General features: G+C 37.4%; 1 protein-coding gene across 3 annotated transcripts in view; it reads left to right on the top strand.

The window, feature by feature from the left end:
* LOC122794658 (transcription factor COE3-like) overlaps positions 1–26,406 on the top strand; it is a 2,019,913-nt gene that overhangs the window by 1,599,403 nt on the left and 394,104 nt on the right. For all 3 annotated transcript variants that reach the window (XM_044063281.1, XM_044063282.1, XM_044063280.1), the window contains exon 11: positions 8,755–8,843. In XM_044063281.1, coding sequence (XP_043919216.1) covers positions 8,755–8,843 — 89 coding nt within the window. The remainder of the gene's footprint in view (positions 1–8,754; positions 8,844–26,406) is intronic.

The following is a 26,406-nucleotide window of genomic DNA, read 5'->3' as shown; positions in this document are numbered from 1 at the left end:
AAGGGATGTCAGCAACAACCTGCTCACCAGTCCGCAGGACATCAAAGGCAGAAGGAAGGAGCACTTCTGGCAGCTTCTGAATGAAGAAACACCCACAGAAGCTGTACTGCCTCAGAACTACCTACGATGAGAGAAGGGGAGGAGTCCACCATCGAAGAAGTAAGAACAGCACTAAGGAAATGAAGTCAGGGAAAGCAGCAGGCTCAGATGAGGTCCCAGCAGGCTCAGATGAGGTCACAGCAGGCTCAGATGAAGTCACAGCAGATGAGATAAAGATGTTGGATGATATAGGGGAGGAATGACTCCTCAGGGTACTTATAGCAGTGTGGAGAGAAAGACATACCCTAGATGACTGGTGAATCAGCATACTCATGCCAGTGTACAAGTAACGAAGGGGACATCCATGGCTGTGGGCGGTACAGAGGTATAAAACTCCTGTCACATTGAATGAAAGTTCTGGAGACAGTGATTGATAAATGGATACGCAGAGTAATAGAAAAGTAAGACAGGAGATGAGCAGTTCAGATTCAGATCAGGATGGAGCACAACTGACCCGATGTTTGCAATGAGACAGATACTTGAGAAGAAGCTAGAAATGAGGAGAGAGTCCATCTGGGCATTCCTAGACTTGGAAAAAGCATATGACAATGTCCCAAGAAAGCTGATTTGGGCAGTCCTGTGGTGGTTCGGTGTCCTAGAAACATTTGTAGAATTAGTGCAGTTTATGTACAAGGATCCAATGACTTGGGAATGAACAGTGTTTGGTCTCACAGAGGTGTTTCCATTGGGAGTGGGTGTACATCAGGGTTCATATTGGTGATGGATTACATTAACAAACAGGTTGGAGGAGACAGATCAACAAAGCTGCTGTATGCAGACGATGTGGCATTACAGGCAGACTATGAGTGAGAATTTCAGCAACGTTTGGAATGGAATGGAATGTGAAACTGAAGCATTATGGGATGAAACTGAGTACAGATAAGAAAGTGGTAATGGCAACAAACTGGGGAAATCAGAAGAAGCTGAGAACTGAGACAGGAGAGAAAATAGTGGAGCAAGTTAACACCTTCAAGTATTTGGGAGGGGTGGCTGAGGAGAAGGAGAGTCTGAATGAGGAGGTCAAAGCTAGATTCAGAGGGGCTGCAGCCAGCTGGCAGAGAGTGTCAGGTGTAGTATATGACAGAAGAATGCCAAAGAAGCTGAAAAGAAAGGTGTACAAGACAGTGGTGTGACCAGAACTACTGTGTGGTACAGAAACCTGGGCAGTAAAAGCAGAACAGATGAAGAAGCTAGAGGTGATGGAGATGAAGTGACAGGTGATTTCAGCTGTGAGGAAGATTTATGGGGCTGTTTTTTGTCAACAAAATAAAATACAAAAAAAAAACTTTTTTCATGAAAAACTATCATATATGAAAAGGAGGTCATACCTTATTTCAAGGATTTGTTACTTAACATGTGATTCAGAAAAAGGCCAAAATACTCTATACTAAATCAAAGGGAATGCTTACCTGCACTGGCAGAAATCCTATTCTGCTCCACTGCACACAATGTGACTATATATATAAAAAACAGAGCTGTAGCACTACAACATAATGCAACTCAGTCTCTGAAGCTCAACATGCAGCACATTCATTTTTGATATAGAAGTCTGTGGGTTCTATTCCCTCACCCAGTAACTGGGTTCGTTTTCCAGTACTGACTCTGAAGTGCAACATAAAGGAGGGGATTTGACTCCTGGGTGTGTCACATTCTACAGATGAAATATTCACATGTGGTCCCATCCTCACATGGATATAAAAGATCCCTAGGCACTTATTTATTTATTTATTATTTATTTTACATTTGTTAACCGGGATGGTCCAACTGGATACATGTCCATTTTCAGCGGAGGCCCGGGGAGAAAAGCTCCAACAGAGTTACATTGATAATTAGGTACAGTAAATGAGCTGAAAGAACTTAACAAAAACATAGGCTATTTACATACAAGTACAAGACTGCCATTACTATTTCTGAGATTACTACAAATGTAACATTAATAACATATTAGCAAGGACGGTAGGCAGTATAATGACATAGAGTTAGACAGGATACATATTTCTTTATCACAGTATACAAAGTACTTATCATCTTAGCTAGTTGTTTATGTTTTAGTTAATGGCACAGAGCTAGTCTGGGTTTGAGCAAGGACATAGCCAGTGTGACTTGAAGTGGAGTTTTAGACTATTTTTGAATTGACTTAGAGAAGTTGCAAGCGTGATGTTATTTGGGAGAGAGTTCCATATTTTACCAGTGGTGTTGGCAAATAGCACGTCACTACCTAGGTTGAGAGATTTAGTTGTTTGGACAAGGAGTCTGTTTGCTGAGCGAAGGCAGCTTAGATTGGAGTAGGGAGTCATTAAGTTTTTAGTGCTGGGGTATTCTCAGGTTGTTTAAGGATTTTGAAGGCCTCTATGCGCTGGGACTGGTGAAGAAGGTGTGGGAATTCTATCCATCCATGCTTTTTCAGGTTAGTAAAGTGGTGTGTTCTGTAGGGTAGGCCTGTAACGAACCTGGAAATGTGATTATAGCAGGATGAGAGCTTGGCCAGATCAGATTTGTTAAGGTGAGTGAGGACAGGAGAGGCATATAGTAGGGTAGAGAGAAGGTGTGAACGGGCTGTGGCTGCCCTGGCATTCGGCGTAAGGAAGGCTTTAATTCTATATAGGGTCCCAAGTTTCTTGTTGACTGACTTAATGGCTTGGTTGATATGTATATCAAATCTGAGTTTATTGTCAATGTTTACTCCTAATAGCTTTGTATAGGTGTCTGGGGAGATGATGGCCCCATTATTGGATTTTATAGTGAAGTTTTCAGTCGGAGATCTATTGGTTGGGTAGAAGAGAAGTAACTTGGTTTTGTTTGGATTTAAGATCAGGAGATGGTTGGCAAGCCAGTTTTCGACTTTGGTGAAGCTATGTTGGGTGGTAGTTAGTAGATTTGCAAGAGAGGCATTGGAACATATTATAGTCGAGTCATCTGCATATTGAATGCAGGTGGCTTCAGGGATGACTGTTTGGATGTTGTTTATGAACACTGAAAAGAGGAGAGGTCCTAATATGGAACCTTGAGGAACTCCTATGGTATTTGGTAGTAGGCAGGAGAGCTTGTTTTGCCACATTACTGCTTGTTGTCTCCCAGTGAGGTAAGCTTGAAACCAGTCAAGGGCTTGAGTATCTAGATACAGGGTTTTTAAAGTATATAGAAGTAACTGATGGTTTACCATATCGAAGGCTTTCGATAGGTCCAGGAAGAGAGCGGAGGATATTTTTTATTATTCGGTTAAGATTAATGTTTTCAGTAAAAGAGAGGAGGGCAGTGGTTGTACTATGATGGGGTCTGAATCCATGTTGAGAGTCTGTGAGTAGTTTATTTTGGGTTAGATAGAGCATTAGTTGGTTATGCATGCACTTTTCCATAATTTTGGCAAGTGGCGATAGTATGGCTATAGGTCTATAGTTGGATAGTTCTGTGGATGAACCTCCTTTGTGGAGTGGAATAACATAGGATATTTTCCAAATTGAGGGGATTGAGGCCTCGGTTATGGTTCTGTTAATTAGGATTGAGATAGGGTAGGCTACGACATCTGCAGCAATTTGCAGGTATTCAGCCGGCAGAAGATCGGCTGAAAGGGTGGTTGGCTTCAGTTTTTTCAAAAGGGATCTGATAAAGGATGTGGACACTGGCTGGAAGTTAAAAGAGAGTGGTGAGTCGGGTATAGTGTTTATAGAAGTGTGGGGAGGAGAAAGTTGGTTAGCTGCCTAGTATGAACCTATGAAGCCTAGTATGAACCTATGAAGCCTAGTATGAACCTATGAACCTATATGGGAGATCGCAGATATACCCCAGGGATTACTTCAGTGTCACTGCACAGCAAAATAATAGGCATAGTTTTCTTCAAACTAAAGGGGTGGCGAAAGCCACATAACTATGGGCTAGGCTTATAAATGCCCTTGGGCAGATAGCCTAGTATGAACCTATGAACCTATGAACCTAATGACTGGATGGTTTCTGTGAAGAAAGTATTGAATGAATTGGCTATATCTTCTTGGCTCTTGTCAGATAATGTTCCTGGGGTCGGAGTAGTGGATTTGCCTGGTTGGCGAAGTTTATTTATGCCTACCCAGTACTTTTGAGGATTATTCTGGTGTTTATGTTGCAGATTGTAGAAGTAATTTTTCTTATCTAGTATGATGGCATTTTTAGTCTCATTTCTAAGTTGTTGGAATTTGATACGATCTAGGGGTAGTTTGGTAGTGCGCCATTTATCCCACGCTTTGTCTCTAGTTGTTATTTTGGTTTTGGTGTCTGTTGTTAGCCAGGGTGCTAGTTAAGTTTTAATTCTTATTGAGCATTTAGGGGCATGCGAGTCAAGTATAGTAAAGAATGAATTGTTAAATGATGACACTGCCTCATCAAGGGGAAGGAACTTTAGTTTTGTCCAGTTACATGATTTGAGTTCAAGTTGAAATTTAGTTGGGTCAAAGTTTTTCTTGGATCTGATAGACCTATAAATAGGTAAGCTTGTACAATTAATTTTGTCTTTCATGATGTATGTGAGCAGGTGATCACTAAGATCATTAGGGAGAGTTCCAGACATATAGTTCTGGGATGACTGTTGGTGAGTATCCAGTCTAGTATACTCTCTTTTGGTTATTGTTACCTGTACGTGTGGTAGATGATATTATCTGAGAGAATCCATGTAGGTTAACAGGGATGGGGTTGGACTGTGCTGTGCATTGGTTCCAGTCAATATTAACATCGCTCAGGACAATGGTTTCTTGAGGGTAGTTGTTGGCTATCCAATGTAGAATGACCTCTAGTGTTTCTACATTGTTCCCAGGGGGAATATAGGTGACAATTAGGTTAATGCCCTTATGATTATTTAGTAGAATTTTTAGAGCTAGTATTTCAGCGTTAGAGACCTGGGGTGGTTGTATAGGGTTAGTTATGATGTTAAGTGTGCTATTATATAAGACGGCTATTCCACCTCCTCTTTTCTTTACTCTATCTGCCCTAAGTATATTGTAACCAGGAGGCAGGATCTCATTGTCTTTGGTTGATGGCCGGAGCCATGTTTCAGATAGACACATTATGTTGGGGAGGTATGTGGCTAGTACAGCATGCAGGCTATGTATCTTATTGTTTAGGCTTCTAATGTTTAAGTGGCATATTAGGAGGGAGTTGACCAGTCGGTGGGAGAGTGGTGGGCTGGTAGGATTTTGATTAAGGTTGGGCCTGGATTAGGATGGATGTCCCCATCTTTGGTTATGTTTTTTCTTAGATACGCTAGTAGTCTAATAACTTTGATTAGTAGTTTTAGTTCATATTTGGATTTTGGTGTTGATTGGAGTGTTTTTTTTTAGAAGCAAGTGGTTGGAATTTATAATTTTTGGGGTAGCGTAGTAGTGGGTAGGTTCCGCAGTCAGTGGAGGTAGGGGGGTCTTGGTTTGGCATTTTGGATAAGAGAAACCTACGAATGTGAGATTTTCATAGCTAGTAAGAAAGTATGGCAGAATTAAGAGTGGTAAGATAAGAGGAAGGAGTTTATAATTATTTATAGACATGTTATATGTCATCAATGGGTGGGGTCAATGTGCTTCAGAGGAATAGTAGTGGTTAAACAGTAAAGTGGTGGGGGGGAGGAAATTGGAGAGGAAGTTGTGTAGGTTGGAGAGGAAGTAGGGGTGTGGCCTAATGGCTATAAATGTAGACACAGTGGGGGCGGGTGGGATAAGGGGGCAGGGAGGGGAGCGAAGTGAGCCCGAGCGTAGCGAGGGCGAAGCGGAGCGGGGCTAACCCAGTCCCAAGGGGGCATGGAGGGGAGCAAAGCGAGCCAGAGCATAGCGAGGGCGAAGCAGAGCGGGGCTAACCCAGTCCCAGTTTTTGGTCCTATGAGTGGGGTAAATAGTCTGATAGTGTAAGTAAGCAGATTGGAGTACAGGCTTGAAATTCAACATAAACATATACAGTTGTAAAATGTCTAATACAATTCAACATAAATAGGCATTTACAGTTGTAAAACACTTACTGGAGAGACACTGAGCCTTCATGGGGCCTGTAGCAGAGTGGATTGTAGTTTTACAAATGGTGCCTGCCACAGGTAATATTTATCAACTCTGGGATTGTCTTAAGGTAATAAACAGGGAAGGGGAGGGGAGAACAAGGGTGTGAGCAGGCAGTTCTTTGTACTGCTGCTAATGAGCCAAAGCAAGACAAGTATGTGTTAAGAACAATCACAATTGACCAAGGACTGCTCTGAAACTGTAAGTCTTGTCTTAATTTCACTTATCGGAAAAGGTCGAGGGGAAGTTCCCCAATGCCCTGGCTAAATTTACCCAGGTCTACCCTGTAAAGAGGCCATCTGCCTAGTGGAAGTAACCCAGTGAAAAAATTGTAAATAAAAATAAAAAAAAAAAACACCAAATTTCAATTATAATACTATATCGACTGACATGTTAGTACAAATGAGAAGAGAAATCCAGTGATCATGAATATTGACAGTCAATGGAGTGACCACACACAATAGATCTCTGACTAAGTTGATATAATAGGATGCACCAATGTTCCTTATCGATCTGTACAGATATAGATAGATAGATAGAGAGATAGATAGATAGATAGATAGATAGATAGATAGATAGAAAGATAGGTGTGTGTGTGTGTGTGTGTGTGTGTGTGTGTGTGTGTGTGTGTGTGTGTGTGTGTGTGTGTGTGTGTGTGTGTGTGTGTGTGTGTGTGTGTGTGTGTGTGTGTGCTTGTGTGTGCACGAGCGCATGCTACAGATTTCGCTCTTGGGTATGTTGTGATGCTGAAAAATATTTTTGAAATTAACTCAATTTATTTGTTGTTTTTCCAGCTCAGTCCCTTCTCAGGATTTCTTTAGACTACATTGTGCTTTATTATTAGTTATCAGCATTATCAGCAATGCGTATTGCATTTATATATATATATATATATATATATATATATATATATATATAGATATATAGATATATAGATATATAGATATATGTGTATGTATACTTTGAATACTCACACATACACACACACACACACACACACACACACGTGTGTGTGTGTGTGTGTGTGTGTGTGTGTGTGTGTGTGTGTGTGTGTGCACATATATTATTTGACCCACTGAGTTTGTATGACAAAAACTCACCATCTCATGCATTATGAGCTTTGGTACATAGATATATGCAAAACTTGCATTTGAGCTCATAATAATATGAGCAGATGTAACATAAAGAAAATATTGTTTTTTGCAGAAGGGCGAGTCCACCCAACTAGGGTGACTTCACCCCATATTATTCTTGCTTCATTATTCTGCTTCCAAGTGACTGTACGTACAGTTAAAATGAGATTGCCTACTAAGCATTAATATTAATCACAAAGCATGGAGACTGGTATGAGGAAATGATTTTTAAAAAATGAGCTTGTAGTTTGAGGAGGCTTATGGCCAGATATAGACTATCTAGGCAGGTGCTGATATCTTACTTGAACTGTGCTCGGTTCTGAATCTGCTTCAAGTGGTCAGATTTATTTATTTAGTTAGTTAGTTACCTGCCCATGTAGGACTTATGTTCTGAATGTCTGCTTAGGGGAGAAGGTGTTGCAAATGCTCTGGGTAACCTAAGAAATAGCATTTTCAGATGTTTTTCATTTCATACTTGAGGTGACATGTACAATCAGTTGACTGAAGGATAAAAAGGAGGTTCATTTCTCAGTGATGAATTCTACAGTCAGTATATGAACAATGAGCTTTGAAGCTGTACCCGTGGATAATACATGTACAATCAGTTGACTGAAGGATAAAAAGGAGGTTCATTTCTCAGTGATGAATTCTACAGTCAGTATATGAACAATGAGCTTTGAAGCTGTACCCGCGGATAATCATCAAAGTGGAGCTGGGGGGTCTCTCCCCACTTCTCAAGCTGCTGGGGGTGTCCCTCTGATGGATATGGCTATGTAGATCACAGTAGTGTGTCCCTGAGAGCCTGTAGGATGAATGTCTGGAGAGCTCTCCGAGTCTGCTCAGACCAGGGCAGACTTTTGGCACAGACTGACTTGCAGACAAGAGTACTGCATGAAACCCTAAATGGTCAGATGTTGCCAAGCATGGGTGAAGCCATCTTTACTGAGAACCCTAAAAGATTACTGCTGTGGAAAATCATTTATTCAGATATTAATTTTTTCTAGATGAATTTGATGATGTCGAGTAGCCATGTTCTCTGATGGATAATTCTGCATTTCTGCATTTATATAGTGGACTTCTATGTAGTAGGGCAAAAGTAGGTAAGTTTATTTACTAGCATGCTGGTGTATGTTTATGTTACCAGCTTGTAAGTGAGATATTTTTTGTTATTCATTTATAGGAGTTTTTATTATAACTCTAACAGTATACATTGGGACATATTCTTCTGTCAGAAATGTTGGATTTACTATAGGAACACACGTCCTGTAGACCAGTTTGAAGGCTTAATTTAGGAATGGGCATGCTGATGTTTGCACAGTAAGCATTAAATTTGTTAGTATTTACCATTTCATAACAACATAAAACATCATGGAATCAGGACTATATTTTCGTTTTACTTGCAGGACTATGCTAGTACTTTGAAATGCTAATAGTATTCTTTGTTTCTTTTTTGTTACATTGTAACCTTTGTACCATTTGTGTTACATTCTATCCTTTATACCTTTTCTGTTACATTATAGCTCTAAATGAACCAACTATTGACTACGGATTCCAGCGCTTACAGAAAGTGATTCCAAGACACCCCGGAGATCCCGAGAGATTACCTAAGGTAAGAGAAAAAGTATTCCTAAAAGATTATTGTGATCACTACTAAATTACCCAGAGGAGAATATAACAAATATGAATTATTGACTATTTTTGAAGTTGCATTGATATGTTTTTGTATAATGATAGCAAAGCAAAACATGGGCTCCTCAAAACATTATTTTGCTACGATTCTGTTAAGATTTGTTACTGAATTGTTGTATTTAGTAGTTTTTAAATAAAATTAAAATTGCCTGTATGAGGTACTGATATGTGATCCTTAACTATCTGAATTTGTTACCAAGTATGAGTAAGGAATGTTTACACACTTCACATGCATTACTCAGAAAAGCATTATTTTTGCCATATAGATAAGTTGATTTTAAATGCACCATTTATGGAAGTCAATAAGGTGTGGTAACTGACGTTTGTCTGGCTGGTTCATGAGCAAGATTTTTAATAATATGATTCTGTTAACCCCAACAGAAAAACTCAGAGGTTATATCATCCTTATAATAATCTGTAGGTGATGAAACAAGCTAACTGTAAACGGAGAACCATCCATTAGTTTTTATATGGTATAGTCTGAACATCTGAAGTAAGAGCTGCAACTTTTGTTAATCTTATATGTTCTTGGGAGTAATCAGATCCACCAAACCATGTGTGTGTTTTAAGTTTGTTGACCATGTCATACGATAGCACTTTCATTGGGTCTATATTGTAACATCGAAGCTTCAGGTATTCAAATACCTAAAACTCGACACATAAATAGCGAAAGCTGAAACTCGTGAAAGGCCACTTACGTGAACTTTTTAACGGGAAAAAAAAATTGCTTGGCCGTTATGGGGAATTTGCCCTTTTCTCTGATGTAGAGCGATCCTGGAGTTCATATATTTAGTTGGGGGTGTGGGGGGCATAGCCCTCCACTTAATTCGGGTTTGAAAGTTTGCTTTATTTTGTTTTGCGGCCAAGCGATTTCTTTCCCTGTGCGGAAATGGCCCTTCACAGTTTTGAGCTTTCGCTATTTACATGTTGAGCTTTAGGTCTTGGAATACCTGAAGCTTTGATGTTATAATATATACCCCTTTCATCAATACAGATTGCTGCAAGAGGAAGGGGATTTCTTCTTATACCATGATGCAACAACCTTAAAGTTGATCATATTATGTACATGAGTGCCCCTTCACAGGGGTCAATGGAGAGTGTTTTTAGCCATGGAAGTAATTTCTTTTGAAATCTTTTAGCTAATACTGCTTTAGTAATTTCTCTTATCGTAAGCAGCATTCACAGATGTTTCATTATTATAACTGTGCTAGACCTGTTCTGTTCCTTCTTTTTGAAATCTTTTAGCTAATACTGCTTTAGTAATTTCTCTTATCGTAAGCAGCATTCACAGATGTTTCATTATTATAGCTGTGCTAGACCTGTTCTGTTCCTTCTTTTTGAAATCTTTAAGCTAATACTGCTTTAGTAATTTCTCTTATCATAAGCAGCATTCACAGATGTTTCATTATTATAACTGTGCTAGACCTGTTCTGTTCCTTCTTTTGAAATCTTTTAGCTAATACTGCTTTAGTAATTTCTCTTATCGTAAGCAGCATTCACAGATGTTTCATTATTATAACTGTGCTAGACCTGTTCTGTTCCTTCTTTTTGAAATCTTTTAGCTAATATTGCTTTAGTCATTTCTCTTATCGTAAGCAGCATTCACAGATCTTTCATTATTATAACTGTGCTAGACCTGTTCTGTTCCTTCTTTTTGAAATCTTTTAGCTAATACTGCTTTAGTAATTTCTCTTATCGTAAGCAGCATTCACAGATGTTTCGTTATTATAATTGTACTTGACCTGTTCTGTTCCTTCTTTTTGAAATCTTTTAGCTAATACTGCTTTAGTAATTTCTCTTATCGTAAGCAGCATTCACAGATGTTTCATTATTATAACTGTGCTAGACCTGTTCTGTTCCTTCTTTTTGAAATCTTTTAGCTAATACTGCTTTAGTAATTTCTCTTATCGTAAGCAGCATTCACAGATATTTCATTATTATAACTGTGCTAGACCTGTTCTGTTCCTTCTTTTTGAAATCTTTTAGCTAATATTGCTTTAGTAATTTCTCTTATCATAAGCAGCATTCACAGATCTTTCATTATTATAACTGTGCTAGACCTGTTCTGTTCTTTCTTTTTGAAATCTTTTAGCTAATACTGCTTTAGTAATTTCTCTTATCGTAAGCAGCATTCACAGATGTTTCATTATTATAACTGTGCTAGACCTGTTCTGTTCCTTCTGTTTGAAATCTTTTAGCTAATACTGCTTTAGTAATTTCTCTTATTGTAAGCAGCATTCGCAGATGTGTCGTTATTATAACTGTGCTAGACCTGTTCTGTTCCTTCTTTTTGAAATCTTTTAGCTAATACTGCTTTAGTAATTTCTCTTATCGTAAGCAGCATTCACAGATGTTTCATTATTATAACTGTGCTAGACCTGTTCTGTTCCTTCTTTTTGAAATCTTTTAGCTAATACTGCTTTAGTAATTTCTCTTATCATAAGCAGCATTCACAGATGTTTCATTATTATAACTGTGCTAGACCTGTTCTGTTCCTTCTTTTTGAAAATCTTTTAGCTAATACTGCTTTAGTAATTTCTCTTATCGTAAGAAGCATTCACAGATGTTTCGTTATTATAACTGTGCTAGACCTGTTCTGTTCCTTCTTTTTGAAATCTTTTAGCTAATACTGCTTTAGTAATTTCTCTTATCGTAAGCAGCATTCACAGATGTTTCATTATTATAACTGTGCTAGACCTGTTCTGTTCCTTCTTTTTGAAGTCTTTTAGCTAAAACTGCTTTAGTAATTTCTCTTATCATAAGCAGCATTCACAGATGTTTCGTTATTATAACTGTGTTAGACCTGTTCTGTTCCTTCTTTTTGAAATCTTTTAGCTAATACTGCTTTAGTAATTTCTCTTATCGTAAGCAGCATTCACAGATGTTTCATTATTCTAACTGTGCTAGACCTGTTCTGTTCCTTCTTTTTGAAATCTTTTAGCTAATACTGCTTTAGTCATTTCTCTTATCGTAAGCAGCATTCACAGATCTTTCATTATTATAACTGTGCTAGACCTGTTCTGTTCCTTCTTTTTGAAATCTTTTAGCTAATACTGCTTTAGTAATTTCTCTTATCGTAAGCAGCATTCACAGATGTTTCATTATTATAACTGTGCTAGACCTGTTCTGTTCCTTCTTTTTGAAATCTTTTAGCTAATACTGCTTTAGTAATTTCTCTTATCGTAAGCAGCATTCACAGATGTTTCATTATTATAGCTGTGCTAGACCTGTTCTGTTCCTTCTTTTTGAAATCTTTAAGCTAATACTGCTTTAGTAATTTCTCTTATCATAAGCAGCATTCACAGATGTTTCATTATTATAACTGTGCTAGACCTGTTCTGTTCCTTCTTTTTGAAATCTTTTAGCTAATACTGCTTTAGTAATTTCTCTTATCGTAAGCAGCATTCACAGATGTTTCATTATTATAACTGTGCTAGACCTGTTCTGTTCCTTCTTTTTGAAATCTTTTAGCTAATACTGCTTTAGTCATTTCTCTTATCGTAAGCAGCATTCACAGATCTTTCATTATTATAACTGTGCTAGACCTGTTCTGTTCCTTCTTTTTGAAATCTTTTAGCTAATACTGCTTTAGTAATTTCTCTTATCGTAAGCAGCATTCACAGATGTTTCGTTATTATAATTGTGCTAGACCTGTTCTGTTCCTTCTTTTTGAAATCTTTTAGCTAATACTGCTTTAGTAATTTCTCTTATCGTAAGCAGCATTCACAGATGTTTCATTATTATAACTGTGCTAGACCTGTTCTGTTCCTTCTTTTTGAAATCTTTTAGCTAATACTGCTTTAGTAATTTCTCTTATCATAAGCAGCATTCACAGATATTTCATTATTATAACTGTGCTAGACCTGTTCTGTTCCTTCTTTTTGAAATCTTTTAGCTAATACTGCTTTAGTAATTTCTCTTATCATAAGCAGCATTCACAGATCTTTCATTATTATAACTGTGCTAGACCTGTTCTGTTCCTTCTTTTTGAAATCTTTTAGCTAATACTGCTTTAGTAATTTCTCTTATCGTAAGCAGCATCCACAGATGTTTCATTATTATAACTGTGCTAGACCTGTTCTGTTCCTTCTGTTTGAAATCTTTTAGCTAATACTGCTTTAGTAATTTCTCTTATTGTAAGCAGCATTCGCAGATGTGTCGTTATTATAACTGTGCTAGACCTGTTCTGTTCCTTCTTTTTGAAATCTTTTAGCTAATACTGCTTTAGTAATTTCTCTTATCGTAAGCAGCATTCACAGATGTTTCATTATTATAACTGTGCTAGACCTGTTCTGTTCCTTCTTTTTGAAATCTTTTAGCTAATACTGCTTTAGTAATTTCTCTTATCATAAGCAGCATTCACAGATGTTTCATTATTACAACTGTGCTAGACCTGTTCTGTTCCTTCTTTTTGAAAATCTTTTAGCTAATACTGCTTTAGTAATTTCTCTTATCGTAAGAAGCATTCACAGATGTTTCGTTATTATAACTGTGCTAGACCTGTTCTGTTCCTTCTTTTTGAAATCTTTTAGCTAATACTGCTTTAGTAATTTCTCTTATCGTAAGCAGCATTCACAGATGTTTCATTATTATAACTGTGCTAGACCTGTTCTGTTCCTTCTTTTTGAAGTCTTTTAGCTAAAACTGCTTTAGTAATTTCTCTTATCATAAGCAGCATTCACAGATGTTTCGTTATTATAACTGTGTTAGACCTGTTCTGTTCCTTCTTTTTGAAATCTTTTAGCTAATACTGCTTTAGTAATTTCTCTTATCGTAAGCAGCATTCACAGATGTTTCATTATTATAACTGTGCTAGACCTGTTCTGTTCCTTCTTTTTGAAATATTTTAGCTAATACTGCTTTAGTAATTTCTCTTATCGTAAGCAGCATTCACAGATGTTTCATTAATATAACTGTGCTAGACCTGTTCTGTTCCTTCTTTTGAAATCTTTTAGCTAATACTGCTTTAGTAATTTCTCTTATCGTAAGCAGCATTCACAGATGTTTCGTTATTGTAACTGTGCTAGACCTGTTCTGTTCCTTCTTTTTGAAATCTTTTAGCTAATACTGCTTTAGTAATTTCTCTTATAGTAAGCAGCATTCACAGATGTTTCATTATTATAACTGTGCTAGACCTGTTCTGTTCCTTCTTTTTGAAATCTTTTAGCTAATACTGCTTTAGTAATTTCTTTTATCGTAAACAGCATTCACAGATGTTTCGTTATTATAACTGTGCTAGACCTGTTCTGTTCCTTCTTTTTGAATCGTTTAGCTAATACTGCTTTAGTAATTTCTCTTATCGTAAGCAGCATTCACAGATGTTTCATTATTATAACTGTGCTAGACCTGTTCTGTTCCTTGTTTTGAAGTCTTTTAGCTAATACTGCTTTAGTAATTTCTCTTATCGTAAGCAGCATTCACAGATGTTTCATTATTATAACTGTGCTAGACTGTAACTGTGCTAGACCTGTTCTGTTCCTTCTTTTTGAAATCTTTTAGCTAATAGTTCTTTAGTAATTTCTCTTATCGTAAGCAGCATTCACAGATGTTTCGTTATTGTAACTGTGCTAGACCTGTTCTGTTCCTTCTTTTGAAATCTTTTAGCTAATAGTTCTTTAGTAATTTCTCTTATCGTAAGCAGCATTCACAGATGTTTCATTATTATAACTGTGCTAGACCTGTTCTGTTCCTTGTTTTTGAAGTCTTTAGCTAATACTGCTTTAGTAATTTCTCTTATCGTAAGCAGCATTCACAGATGTTTCATTATTATAACTGTGCTAGACTGTAACTGTGCTAGACCTGTTCTGTTCCTTCTTTTTGAACTCTTTTAGCTAATAGTTCTTTAGTAATTTCTCTTATCGTAAGCAGCATTCACAGATGTTTCATTATTATAACTGTGCTAGACTGTAACTGTGCTAGACCTGTTCTGTTCCTTCTTTTTGAAATCTTTTAGCTAATAGTTCTTTAGTAATTTCTCTTATCGTAAGCAGCATTCACAGATGTTTCATTATTATAACTGTGCTAGACCTGTTCTGTTCCTTGTTTTTGAAGTCTTTTAGCTAATACTGCTTTAGTAATTTCTCTTATCGTAAGCAGCATTCACAGATGTTTCATTATTATAACTGTGCTAGACTGTAACTGTGCTAGACCTGTTCTGTTCCTTCTTTTTGAAATCTTTTAGCTAATAGTTCTTTAGTAATTTCTCTTATCGTAAGCAGCATTCACAGATGTTTCATTATTATAACTGTGCTAGACTGTAACTGTGCTAGACCTGTTCTTTTCCTTGTTTTTGAAATCTTTTAGCTAATAGTTCTTTAGTAATTTCTCTTATCGTAAGCAGCATTCACAGATGTTTCGTTATTGTAACTGTGCTAGACCTGTTCTGTTCCTTCTTTTTGAAATCTTTTAGCTAATACTGCTTTAGTAATTTCTCTTATCATAAGCAGCATTCACAGATCTTTCATTATTATAACTGTGCTAGACCTGTTCTGTTCCTTCTTTTTGAAATCTTTTAGCTAATACTGCTTTAGTAATTTCTCTTATCGTAAGCAGCATCCACAGATGTTTCATTATTATAACTGTGCTAGACCTGTTCTGTTCCTTCTGTTTGAAATCTTTTAGCTAATACTGCTTTAGTAATTTCTCTTATTGTAAGCAGCATTCGCAGATGTGTCGTTATTATAACTGTGCTAGACCTGTTCTGTTCCTTCTTTTTGAAATCTTTTAGCTAATACTGCTTTAGTAATTTCTCTTATCGTAAGCAGCATTCACAGATGTTTCATTATTATAACTGTGCTAGACCTGTTCTGTTCCTTCTTTTTGAAATCTTTTAGCTAATACTGCTTTAGTAATTTCTCTTATCATAAGCAGCATTCACAGATGTTTCATTATTACAACTGTGCTAGACCTGTTCTGTTCCTTCTTTTTGAAAATCTTTTAGCTAATACTGCTTTAGTAATTTCTCTTATCGTAAGAAGCATTCACAGATGTTTCGTTATTATAACTGTGCTAGACCTGTTCTGTTCCTTCTTTTGAAATCTTTTAGCTAATACTGCTTTAGTAATTTCTCTTATCGTAAGCAGCATTCACAGATGTTTCATTATTATAACTGTGCTAGACCTGTTCTGTTCCTTCTTTTTGAAGTCTTTTAGCTAAAACTGCTTTAGTAATTTCTCTTATCATAAGCAGCATTCACAGATGTTTCGTTATTATAACTGTGTTAGACCTGTTCTGTTCCTTCTTTTTGAAATCTTTTAGCTAATACTGCTTTAGTAATTTCTCTTATCGTAAGCAGCATTCACAGATGTTTCATTATTATAACTGTGCTAGACCTGTTCTGTTCCTTCTTTTTGAAATCTTTTAGCTAATACTGCTTTAGTAATTTCTCTTATCGTAAGCAGCATTCACAGATGTTTCATTAATATAACTGTGCTAGACCTGTTCTGTTCCTTCTTTTTGAAATCTTTTAGCTAATACTGCTTTAGTAATTTCTCTTATCGTAAGCAGCATTCACAGATGTTTCGTTATTGTAACTGTGCTAGACCTGTTCTGTTCCTTCTTTTTGAAATCTTTTAGCTAATACTGCTTTAGTAATTTCTCTTATAGTAAGCAGCATTCACAGATGTTTCATTATTATAACTGTGCTAGACCTGTTCTGTTCCTTCTTTTTGAAATCTTTTAGCTAATACTGCTTTAGTAATTTCTTTTATCGTAAACAGCATTCACAGATGTTTCGTTATTATAACTGTGCTAGACCTGTTCTGTTCCTTCTTTTTGGAATTGTTTAGCTAATACTGCTTTAGTAATTTCTCTTATCGTAAGCAGCATTCACAGATGTTTCATTATTATAACTGTGCTAGACCTGTTCTGTTCCTTGTTTTTGAAGTCTTTTAGCTAATACTGCTTTAGTAATTTCTCTTATCGTAAGCAGCATTCACAGATGTTTCATTATTATAACTGTGCTAGACTGTAACTGTGCTAGACCTGTTCTGTTCCTTCTTTTTGAAATCTTTTAGCTAATAGTTCTTTAGTAATTTCTCTTATCGTAAGCAGCATTCACAGATGTTTCGTTATTGTAACTGTGCTAGACCTGTTCTGTTCCTTCTTTTTGAAATCTTTTAGCTAATAGTTCTTTAGTAATTTCTCTTATCGTAAGCAGCATTCACAGATGTTTCATTATTATAACTGTGCTAGACCTGTTCTGTTCCTTGTTTTTGAAGTCTTTTAGCTAATACTGCTTTAGTAATTTCTCTTATCGTAAGCAGCATTCACAGATGTTTCATTATTATAACTGTGCTAGACTGTAACTGTGCTAGACCTGTTCTGTTCCTTCTTTTTGAACTCTTTTAGCTAATAGTTCTTTAGTAATTTCTCTTATCGTAAGCAGCATTCACAGATGTTTCATTATTATAACTGTGCTAGACTGTAACTGTGCTAGACCTGTTCTGTTCCTTCTTTTTGAAATCTTTTAGCTAATAGTTCTTTAGTAATTTCTCTTATCGTAAGCAGCATTCACAGATGTTTCATTATTATAACTGTGCTAGACCTGTTCTGTTCCTTGTTTTTGAAGTCTTTTAGCTAATACTGCTTTAGTAATTTCTCTTATCGTAAGCAGCATTCACAGATGTTTCATTATTATAACTGTGCTAGACTGTAACTGTGCTAGACCTGTTCTGTTCCTTCTTTTTGAAATCTTTTAGCTAATAGTTCTTTAGTAATTTCTCTTATCGTAAGCAGCATTCACAGATGTTTCATTATTATAACTGTGCTAGACTGTAACTGTGCTAGACCTGTTCTTTTCCTTGTTTTTGAAATCTTTTAGCTAATAGTTCTTTAGTAATTTCTCTTATCGTAAGCAGCATTCACAGATGTTTCAAGTTATTGTAACTGTGCTAGACCTGTTCTGTTCCTTCTTTTGAAATCTTTTAGCTAATAGTTCTTTAGTAATTTCTCTTATCGTAAGCAGCATTCACAGATGTTTCGTTATTGTAACTGTGCTAGACCTGTTCTGTTCCTTCTGTTTGAAATCTTTTAGCTAATAGTTCTTTAGTAATTTCTCTTATCGTAAGCAGCATTCACAGATGTTTCGTTATTGTAACTGTGCTAGACCTGTTCTGTTCCTTCTTTTTGAAATCTTTTAGCTAATAGTTCTTTAGTAATTTCTCTTATCGTAAGCAGCATTCACAGATGTTTCGTTATTGTAACTGTGCTAGACCTGTTCTGTTCCTTCTTTTTGAAATCTTTTAGCTAATAGTTCTTTAGTAATTTCTCTTATCGTAAGCAGCATTCACAGATGTTTCGTTATTGTAACTGTGCTAGACCTGTTCTGTTCCTTCTGTTTGAAATCTTTTAGCTAATAGTTCTTTAGTAATTTCTCTTATCGTAAGCAGCATTCACAGATGTTTCGTTATTGTAACTGTGCTAGACCTGTTCTGTTCCTTCTTTTGAAATCTTTTAGCTAATAGTTCTTTAGTAATTTCTCTTATCGTAAGCAGCATTCACAGATGTTTCGTTATTGTAACTGTGCTAGACCTGTTCTGTTCCTTCTGTTTGAAATCTTTTAGCTAATAGTTCTTTAGTAATTTCTCTTATCATAAGCAGCATTCACAGATGTTTCGTTATTGTAACTGTGCTAGACCTGTTCTGTTCCTTCTTTTTGAAATCTTTTAGCTAATAGTTCTTTAGTAATTTCTCTTATCGTAAGCAGCATTCACAGATGTTTCGTTATTGTAACTGTGCTAGACCTGTTCTGTTCCTTCTTTTGAAATCTTTTAGCTAATAGTTCTTTAGTAATTTCTCTTATCGTAAGCAGCATTCACAGATGTTTCGTTATTGTAACTGTGCTAGACCTGTTCTGTTCCTTCTTTTGAAATCTTTTAGCTAATAGTTCTTTAGTAATTTCTCTTATCGTAAGCAGCATTCACAGATGTTTCGTTATTGTAACTGTGCTAGACCTGTTCTGTTCCTTCTTTTTGAAATCTTTTAGCTAATAGTTCTTTAGTAATTTCTCTTATCGTAAGCAGCATTCACAGATGTTTCGTTATTGTAACTGTGCTAGACCTGTTCTCTGTTCTTTTCCTTCTTTTTGCTCTTCCTATCATCTTCAAGTTACTTGGCATATTGGGAGAAATCGCCAGCACCGTTATTCTTGTTATGGCTCGATATAAAGACATAGATCGCTCACAGGTATTGAGAAAACATCTGAAGCCCTAATACAACAGCATCTGCATTTCACTGTATTGTTCCCTATGGTGGCATAATCTGTATCCAGGAAGGAAAGACACCTGTGATTGTAACACATCAACATGAGTACTTTCCCCTTGCAGAACCCTATGGAACCATAGTTTATTGTCAAATACAGAAAGACAGCTGAGGTTTTAGCACAATGCCATCAGAATTGCTTATATCATATCTCAATGTAGGCATAAATTCTACTCAGGAAGGGACAGGTGAGGTCCTTGCACACCACAATCTGCATTCCACCTTATTGATTTCCAAAGCAGAATAAATTACCTTGTGTAAGGAGGGTCGGACATATGAATTACCTCGTGTAAGGAGGGCCGGACATATGAATTACCTTGTGTAAGGAGGGCCGGATGAATTACCCCGTGTAAGGAGGGTTGGACATATGAATTACCTCATGTAAGGAGGGTCGGACATATAAATTATCTTGTGTAAGGAGGGTCAGACATATGAATTACCTCATGTAAGGAGGTTCGGACAAATTAATTACCTCATGTAAGGAGGGTCAGACATATGAATTACCTCATGTAAGGAGGGCCGGACATATGAATTACCTCGTGTAAGGAGGGTCGGACATATGAATTACCTCATGTAAGGAGGGCCGGACATATGAATTACCTGCTATAAGGAGGGTCGGACATATGAATTACCTGGTGTAAGGAGGGTCGGACATATGAATTACCTCATGTAAGGAGGGTCGGACATATGAATTACCTCATGTAAGGAGGGTCGGACATATGAATTACCTGGAGTAAGGAGGGTCGGACATATGAATTACCTCATGTAAGGAGGTTCGGACATATGAATTACCTCGTGTAAGGAGAGTCGGACATATGAATTACCTCATGTAAGGAGGGTTGGACATATGAATTACCTCGTGTAAGGTGGGTCGGACATATGAATTACCTCATGTAAGGAGGGTCGGACATATGAATTACCTCGTGTAAGGAGGGCCGGACATATGAATTACCTCGTGTAAGGAGGGTCGGACATATGAATTACCTCATGAAAGGAGGGTCGGACATATGAATTACCACATGTAAGGAGGGTCGGACATATGAATTACCTCGTGTAAGGAGGGTCGGACATATGAATTACCTCGTGTAAGGAGGGTTGGACGTATGAATTACCTCATGTTTGGAGGGTCAGACTTATGAATTACCTCATGTAAGGAGAGTCAGACATATGAATTACCTCATGTAAAGAGGGTCAGACATATGAATTACCTCATGTAAGGAGGTTCGGACATATGAATTACCTCGTGTAAGGAGGGTCAGACATATGAATTACCTTGTGTAAGGAGGGTCAGATATATGAATTACCTCATGTAAGTAGGGTCGGACATATGAATTACCTCGTGTAAGGAGGGTCGGACATATGAATTACCTCATGTAAGGAGGGTCGGACATATGAATTACCTTGTGTAAGGAGGGTCGGACATATGAATTACCTTGTGTAAGGAGGGTTGGACATATGAATAACCTCGTGTAAGGAGGGACGGAGATATGAATTACCTCATGTAAGGAGGGTTGGACGTATGAATTACCTCATGTAAGGAGGATCGGATATATGAATTACCTCGTGTAAGTAGGGTCAGACATACTCTAATTACTATTTTCTCATTTTCTATCCTATAAAGTACGAATTCTCACAGGGGTAGGAAAGACAATTAGGACAGTAATACACCATTCCTGCTTTCAGATACCCATGGGTCATAAATTCACCCCAAGGAGAGTGTTTCTAACACACTAGCATCCCTGTTTTCTACTGCAGATTCTCATAATGCATGAGTTCACACCTGACAGGACAAACATCTAAGGAGGGTATCACCTTCTTCCAAGTTACCATCATGGCGGTATTTTCCCTGTCATAATCTAAGATTATTGGATTTTAAGAGTGAAATATACTTTTAAAATCCAATAATCTTAGGTTATGACAGGGAAAATACTGCCATGATGGTAACTTGGAAGATGGTGATTTCACTCTCTTTGTGGGGTGGCCATGGTGGTGCAGCGGTTAGAATTGCCGCCTCACAGCAAGAGGTTCTCCCGTTTGATCCTTGGCTGGTGTGCCTTCTGTGCGGAGTCTGCATGTCCTCCCTGTGGTCAAGTGGGTTTCCTCCGGGTGCTCCACTTTCCTTCCACATTCCAAAGATATGCTGTATGTGGATTGGACACTCTAAATTGACCCTAGATGTGAGTGTGTGCATGTGTGTGTGCCATCTGTGGAAGGCTGAGTGCAGGGCTGGCAACTTGACACCGTAAAAAACTACTATTTCTTCCTACTCTTCTCTTCTCTTCTCCTACATATTATATGTCCCTCCTACTATTTATTCCTACTCTATTCTTCACCTACATATCCCATGTCCCTCCTACTCTTTCTTCTTACTCTATTCTTCACCTACATATCCTATGTCCCTCCTACTATTTATTCCTACTCTATTCTTCACCTACATATCCTATGTCCCTCCTACTATTTATTCCTACTCTGTTCTTCACCTGCATATCCTATGTCCCTCCTACTATTTATTCCTACTCTATTCTTCACCTACATAGCCTATGTCCCTCCTACTATTTATTCCTACTCTATTCTTCACCTAGATATCCTATGTCCCTCCTACTATTTATTCCTACTCTATTCTTCACCTACATATCCCATGTCCCTCCTACTATTTATTCCTACTCTATTCTTCACCTACATATCCTATGTCCCTCCTACTATTTATTCCTACTCTATTCTTCACCTACATATCCTATGTCCCTCCTACTATTTCTTCCTATTCTATTTTTCACCTACATATCCTATGTCCCTCCTACTATTTCTTCCTATTCTATTTTTCACCTACATATCCTATGTCCCTCCTACTATTTATTCCTACTCTAGTCTTCACCTACATATCCTATGCCCCTCCTACTATTTATTCCTACTCTATTCTTCACCTACATATCCTATGTCCCTCCTACTATTTATTCCTACTCTATTCTTCACCTACATATCCTATGTCCCTCCTACTATTTATTCCTACTCTATTCTTCACCTACATATCCTATGTCCCTCCTACTATTTATTCCTACTCTATTCTTCACCTACATATCCTATGTCCCTCCTGCTATTTTTTCCTACTCTTCTCTTCACCTACATATCCTATGTCCCTCCTACTATTTATTCCTACTCTATTCTTCACCTACATATCCTATGTCCCTCCTACTATTTATTCCTACTCTATTCTTCACCTACATATCCTATGTCCCTCCTACTATTTATTCCTACTCTATTCTTCACCTACATATCCTATGTCCCTCCTACTATTTATTCCTACTCTATTCTTCACCTACATATCCTATGTCCCTCCTGCTATTTTTTCCTACTCTATTCTTCACCTACATATCCTATGTCCCTCCTACTATTTATTCCTACTCTATTCTTCACCTACATATCCTATGTCCCTCCTACTATTTATTCCTACTCTATTCTTCACCTACATATCCTATGTCCCTCCTACTATTTATTCCTACTCTATTCTTCACCTACATATCCTATGTCCCTCCTACTATTTATTCCTACTCTGTTCTTCACCTGCATATCCTATGTCCCTCCTACTATTTATTCCCACTCTATTCTTCACCTACATAGCCTATGTCCCTCCTACTATTTATTCCTACTCTATTCTTCACCTAGATATCCTATGTCCCTCCTACTATTTATTCCTACTCTATTCTTCACCTACATATCCCATGTCCCTCCTACTATTTATTCCTACTCTATTCTTCACCTACATATCCTATGTCCCTCCTACTATTTATTCCTACTCTATTCTTCACCTACATATCCTATGTCCCTCCTACTATTTCTTCCTATTCTATTTTTCACCTACATATCCTATGTCCCTCCTACTATTTCTTCCTATTCTATTTTTCACCTACATATCCTATGTCCCTCCTACTATTTCTTCCTATTCTATTTTTCACCTACTTATCCTATGTCCCTCCTACTATTTATTCCTACTCTATTGTTCACCTACATATCCTATGTCCCTCCTACTATTTATTCCTACTCTAGTCTTCACCTACATATCCTATGTCCCTCCTGCTATTTATTCCTACTCTATTCTTCACCTACATATCCTATGTCCCTCCTACTATTTATTCCTACTCTATTCTTCACCTACATATCCTATGTCCCTCCTACTATTTATTCCTACTCTATTCTTCACCTACATATCCTATGTCCCTCCTACTATTTATTCCTACTCTATTCTTCACCTACATATCCTATGTCCCTCCTGCTATTTTTTCCTACTCTTCTCTTCACCTACATATCCTATGTCCCTCCTACTATTTATTCCTACTCTATTCTTCACCTACATATCCTATGTCCCTCCTACTATTTATTCCTACTCTATTCTTCACCTACATATCCTATGTCCCTCCTACTATTTATTCCTACTCTATTCTTCACCTACATATCCTATGTCCCTCCTACTATTTATTCCTACTCTATTCTTCACCTACATATCCTATGTCCCTCCTGCTATTTTTTCCTACTCTATTCTTCACCTACATATCCTATGTCCCTCCTACTATTTATTCCTACTCTATTCTTCACCTACATATCCTATGTCCCTCCTGCTATTTATTCCTACTCTATTCTTCACCTACATATCCTATGTCCCTCCTACTATTTATTCCTACTCTATTCTTCACCTACATATCCTATGTCCCTCCTACTATTTATTCCTACTCTATTCTTCACCTACATATCCTATGTCCCTCCTACTATTTATTCCTACTCTATTCTTCACCTACATATCCTATGTCACTCCTACTATTTATTCCTACTCTATTCTTCACCTGCATATCCTATGTCCCTCCTACTATTTATTCCTACTCTATTCTTCACCTACATATCCCATGTCCCTCCTACTATTTTTTCCTACTCTTCTCTTCACCTACATATCCTATGTCCCTCCTGCTATTTATTCCTACTCTATTCTTCACCTACATATCCTATGTCCCTCCTGCTATTTTTTCCTACTCTTCTCTTCACCTACATATCCTATGTCCCTCCTGCTATTTATTCCTACTCTATTCTTCACCTACATATCCTATGTCCCTCCTGCTATTTTTCCTACTCTTCTCTTCACCTACATATCCTATGTCCCTCCTGCTATTTATTCCTACTCTATTCTTCACCTACATATCCTATGTCCCTCCTGCTATTTTTTCCTACTCTTCTCTTCACCTACATATCCTATGTCCCTCCTGCTATTTTTTCCTACTCTTCTCTTCACCTACATATCCTATGTCCCTCCTGCTATTTATTCCTACTCTATTCTTCACCTGCATATCCTATGTCCCTCCTGCTATTTTTTCCTACTCTTCTCTTCACCTACATAGCCTATGTCCCTCCTGCTATTTATTCCTACTCTATTCTTCACCTGCATATCCTATGTCCCTCCTGCTATTTTTTCCTACTCTTCTCTTCACCTACATATCTTATGTCCCTCCTACTATTTATTCCTACTCTATTCTTCACCTACATATCCTATGTCCCTCCTACTATTTATTCCTACTCTTCTCTTCACCTACATATCCTATGTCCCTCCTGCTATTTTTTCCTACTCTTCTCTTCACCTACATATCCTATGTCCCTCCTACTATTTTTTCCTACTCTTCTCTTCACCTACATATCCTATGTCCCTCCTGCTATTTATTCCTACTCTATTCTTCACCTACATATCCTATGTCCCTCCTGCTATTTTTTCCTACTCTTCTCTTCACCTACATATCCTATGTCCCTCCTGCTATTTATTCCTACTCTATTCTTCACCTACATATCCTATGTCCCTCCTGCTATTTTTTCCTATTCTTCTCTTCACCTACATATCCTATGTCCCTCCTGCTATTTATTCCTACTCTATTCTTCACCTACATATCCTATGTCCCCCCTGCTATTTTTTCCTACTCTTCTCTTCACCTACATAGCCTATGTCCCTCCTGCTATTTTTTCCTACTCTTCTCTTCACCTACATATCCTATGTCCCTCCTGCTATTTATTCCTACTCTATTCTTCACCTGCATATCCTATGTCCCTCCTGCTATTTTTTCCTACTCTTCTCTTCACCTACATATCCTATGTCCCTCCTGCTATTTATTCCTACTGTATTCTTCACCTGCATATCCTATGTCCCTCCTGCTATTTTTTCCTACTCTTCTCTTCACCTACATATCCTATGTCCCTCCTACTATTTATTCCTACTCTATTCTTCACCTACATATCCTATGTCCCTCCTACTATTTATTCCTACTCTTCTCTTCACCTACATATCCTATGTCCCTCCTGCTATTTTTTCCTACTCTTCTCTTCACCTACATATCCTATGTCCCTCCTACTATTTTTTCCTACTCTTCTCTTCACCTGCATATCCTATGTCCCTCCTACTATTTATTCCTACTCTATTCTTCACCTACATATCCTATGTCCCTCCTGCTATTTTTCCTACTCTTCTCTTCACCTACATATCCTATGTCCCTCCTGCTATTTATTCCTACTCTATTCTTCACCTACATATCCTATGTCCCTCCTGCTATTTTTTCCTACTCTTCTCTTCACCTACATATCCTATGTCCCTCCTGCTATTTATTCCTACTCTATTCTTCACCTACATATCCTATGTCCCTCCTGCTATTTATTCCTACTCTATTCTTCACCTACATATCCTATGTCCCTCCTGCTATTTATTCCTACTCTTCTCTTCACCTGTGTATCCTATGTATTTTCCCTTCTCCATCCATTTTCTGACCCCTTGCTATTACCAGGCTTGATTGAAAGCTGCCTGCTCTGTAGTCTAACTGCAAACACCTCATTACCCTACCTCTGTACTCTGCAATTAAAATATGCATAATTTGCCTTCTACTTTTTTACTTTTTGAATATTCCTTAAATGCTTAACATGATAATATCCTAACTGTAGATGTTGTACATACCATATGCTTGTAATATTTGCAGCTATAATCTGTTTTTATCTTTCTTGTCAGCTACAGAATATATTATTTTTGCTACTTTGCGCAGTGGTGCAGAGGTTTGCATTGCTGCCTCACAGCAATAGGTTCTCTGGTCGATTATTTTCCGGGGTGCCTTCTGTGTGAAGTCTGCATGTCCTTCCTGTGTTCATGTGGGTTTTCTCCTGGTGCTCCAGTTTCCTCCCACTTTGCAAAGATATGTATCTAGACCATTTCTCCC

The sequence above is a fragment of the Protopterus annectens genome, chromosome 2.part1 (genome assembly GCF_019279795.1).
Source record: "Protopterus annectens isolate FY-2018-M chromosome 2.part1, PAN1.0, whole genome shotgun sequence".
Lineage (NCBI taxonomy): Eukaryota > Metazoa > Chordata > Ceratodontiformes > Protopteridae > Protopterus > Protopterus annectens.
This window is presented reverse-complemented; position numbering and strand designations above follow the sequence as displayed.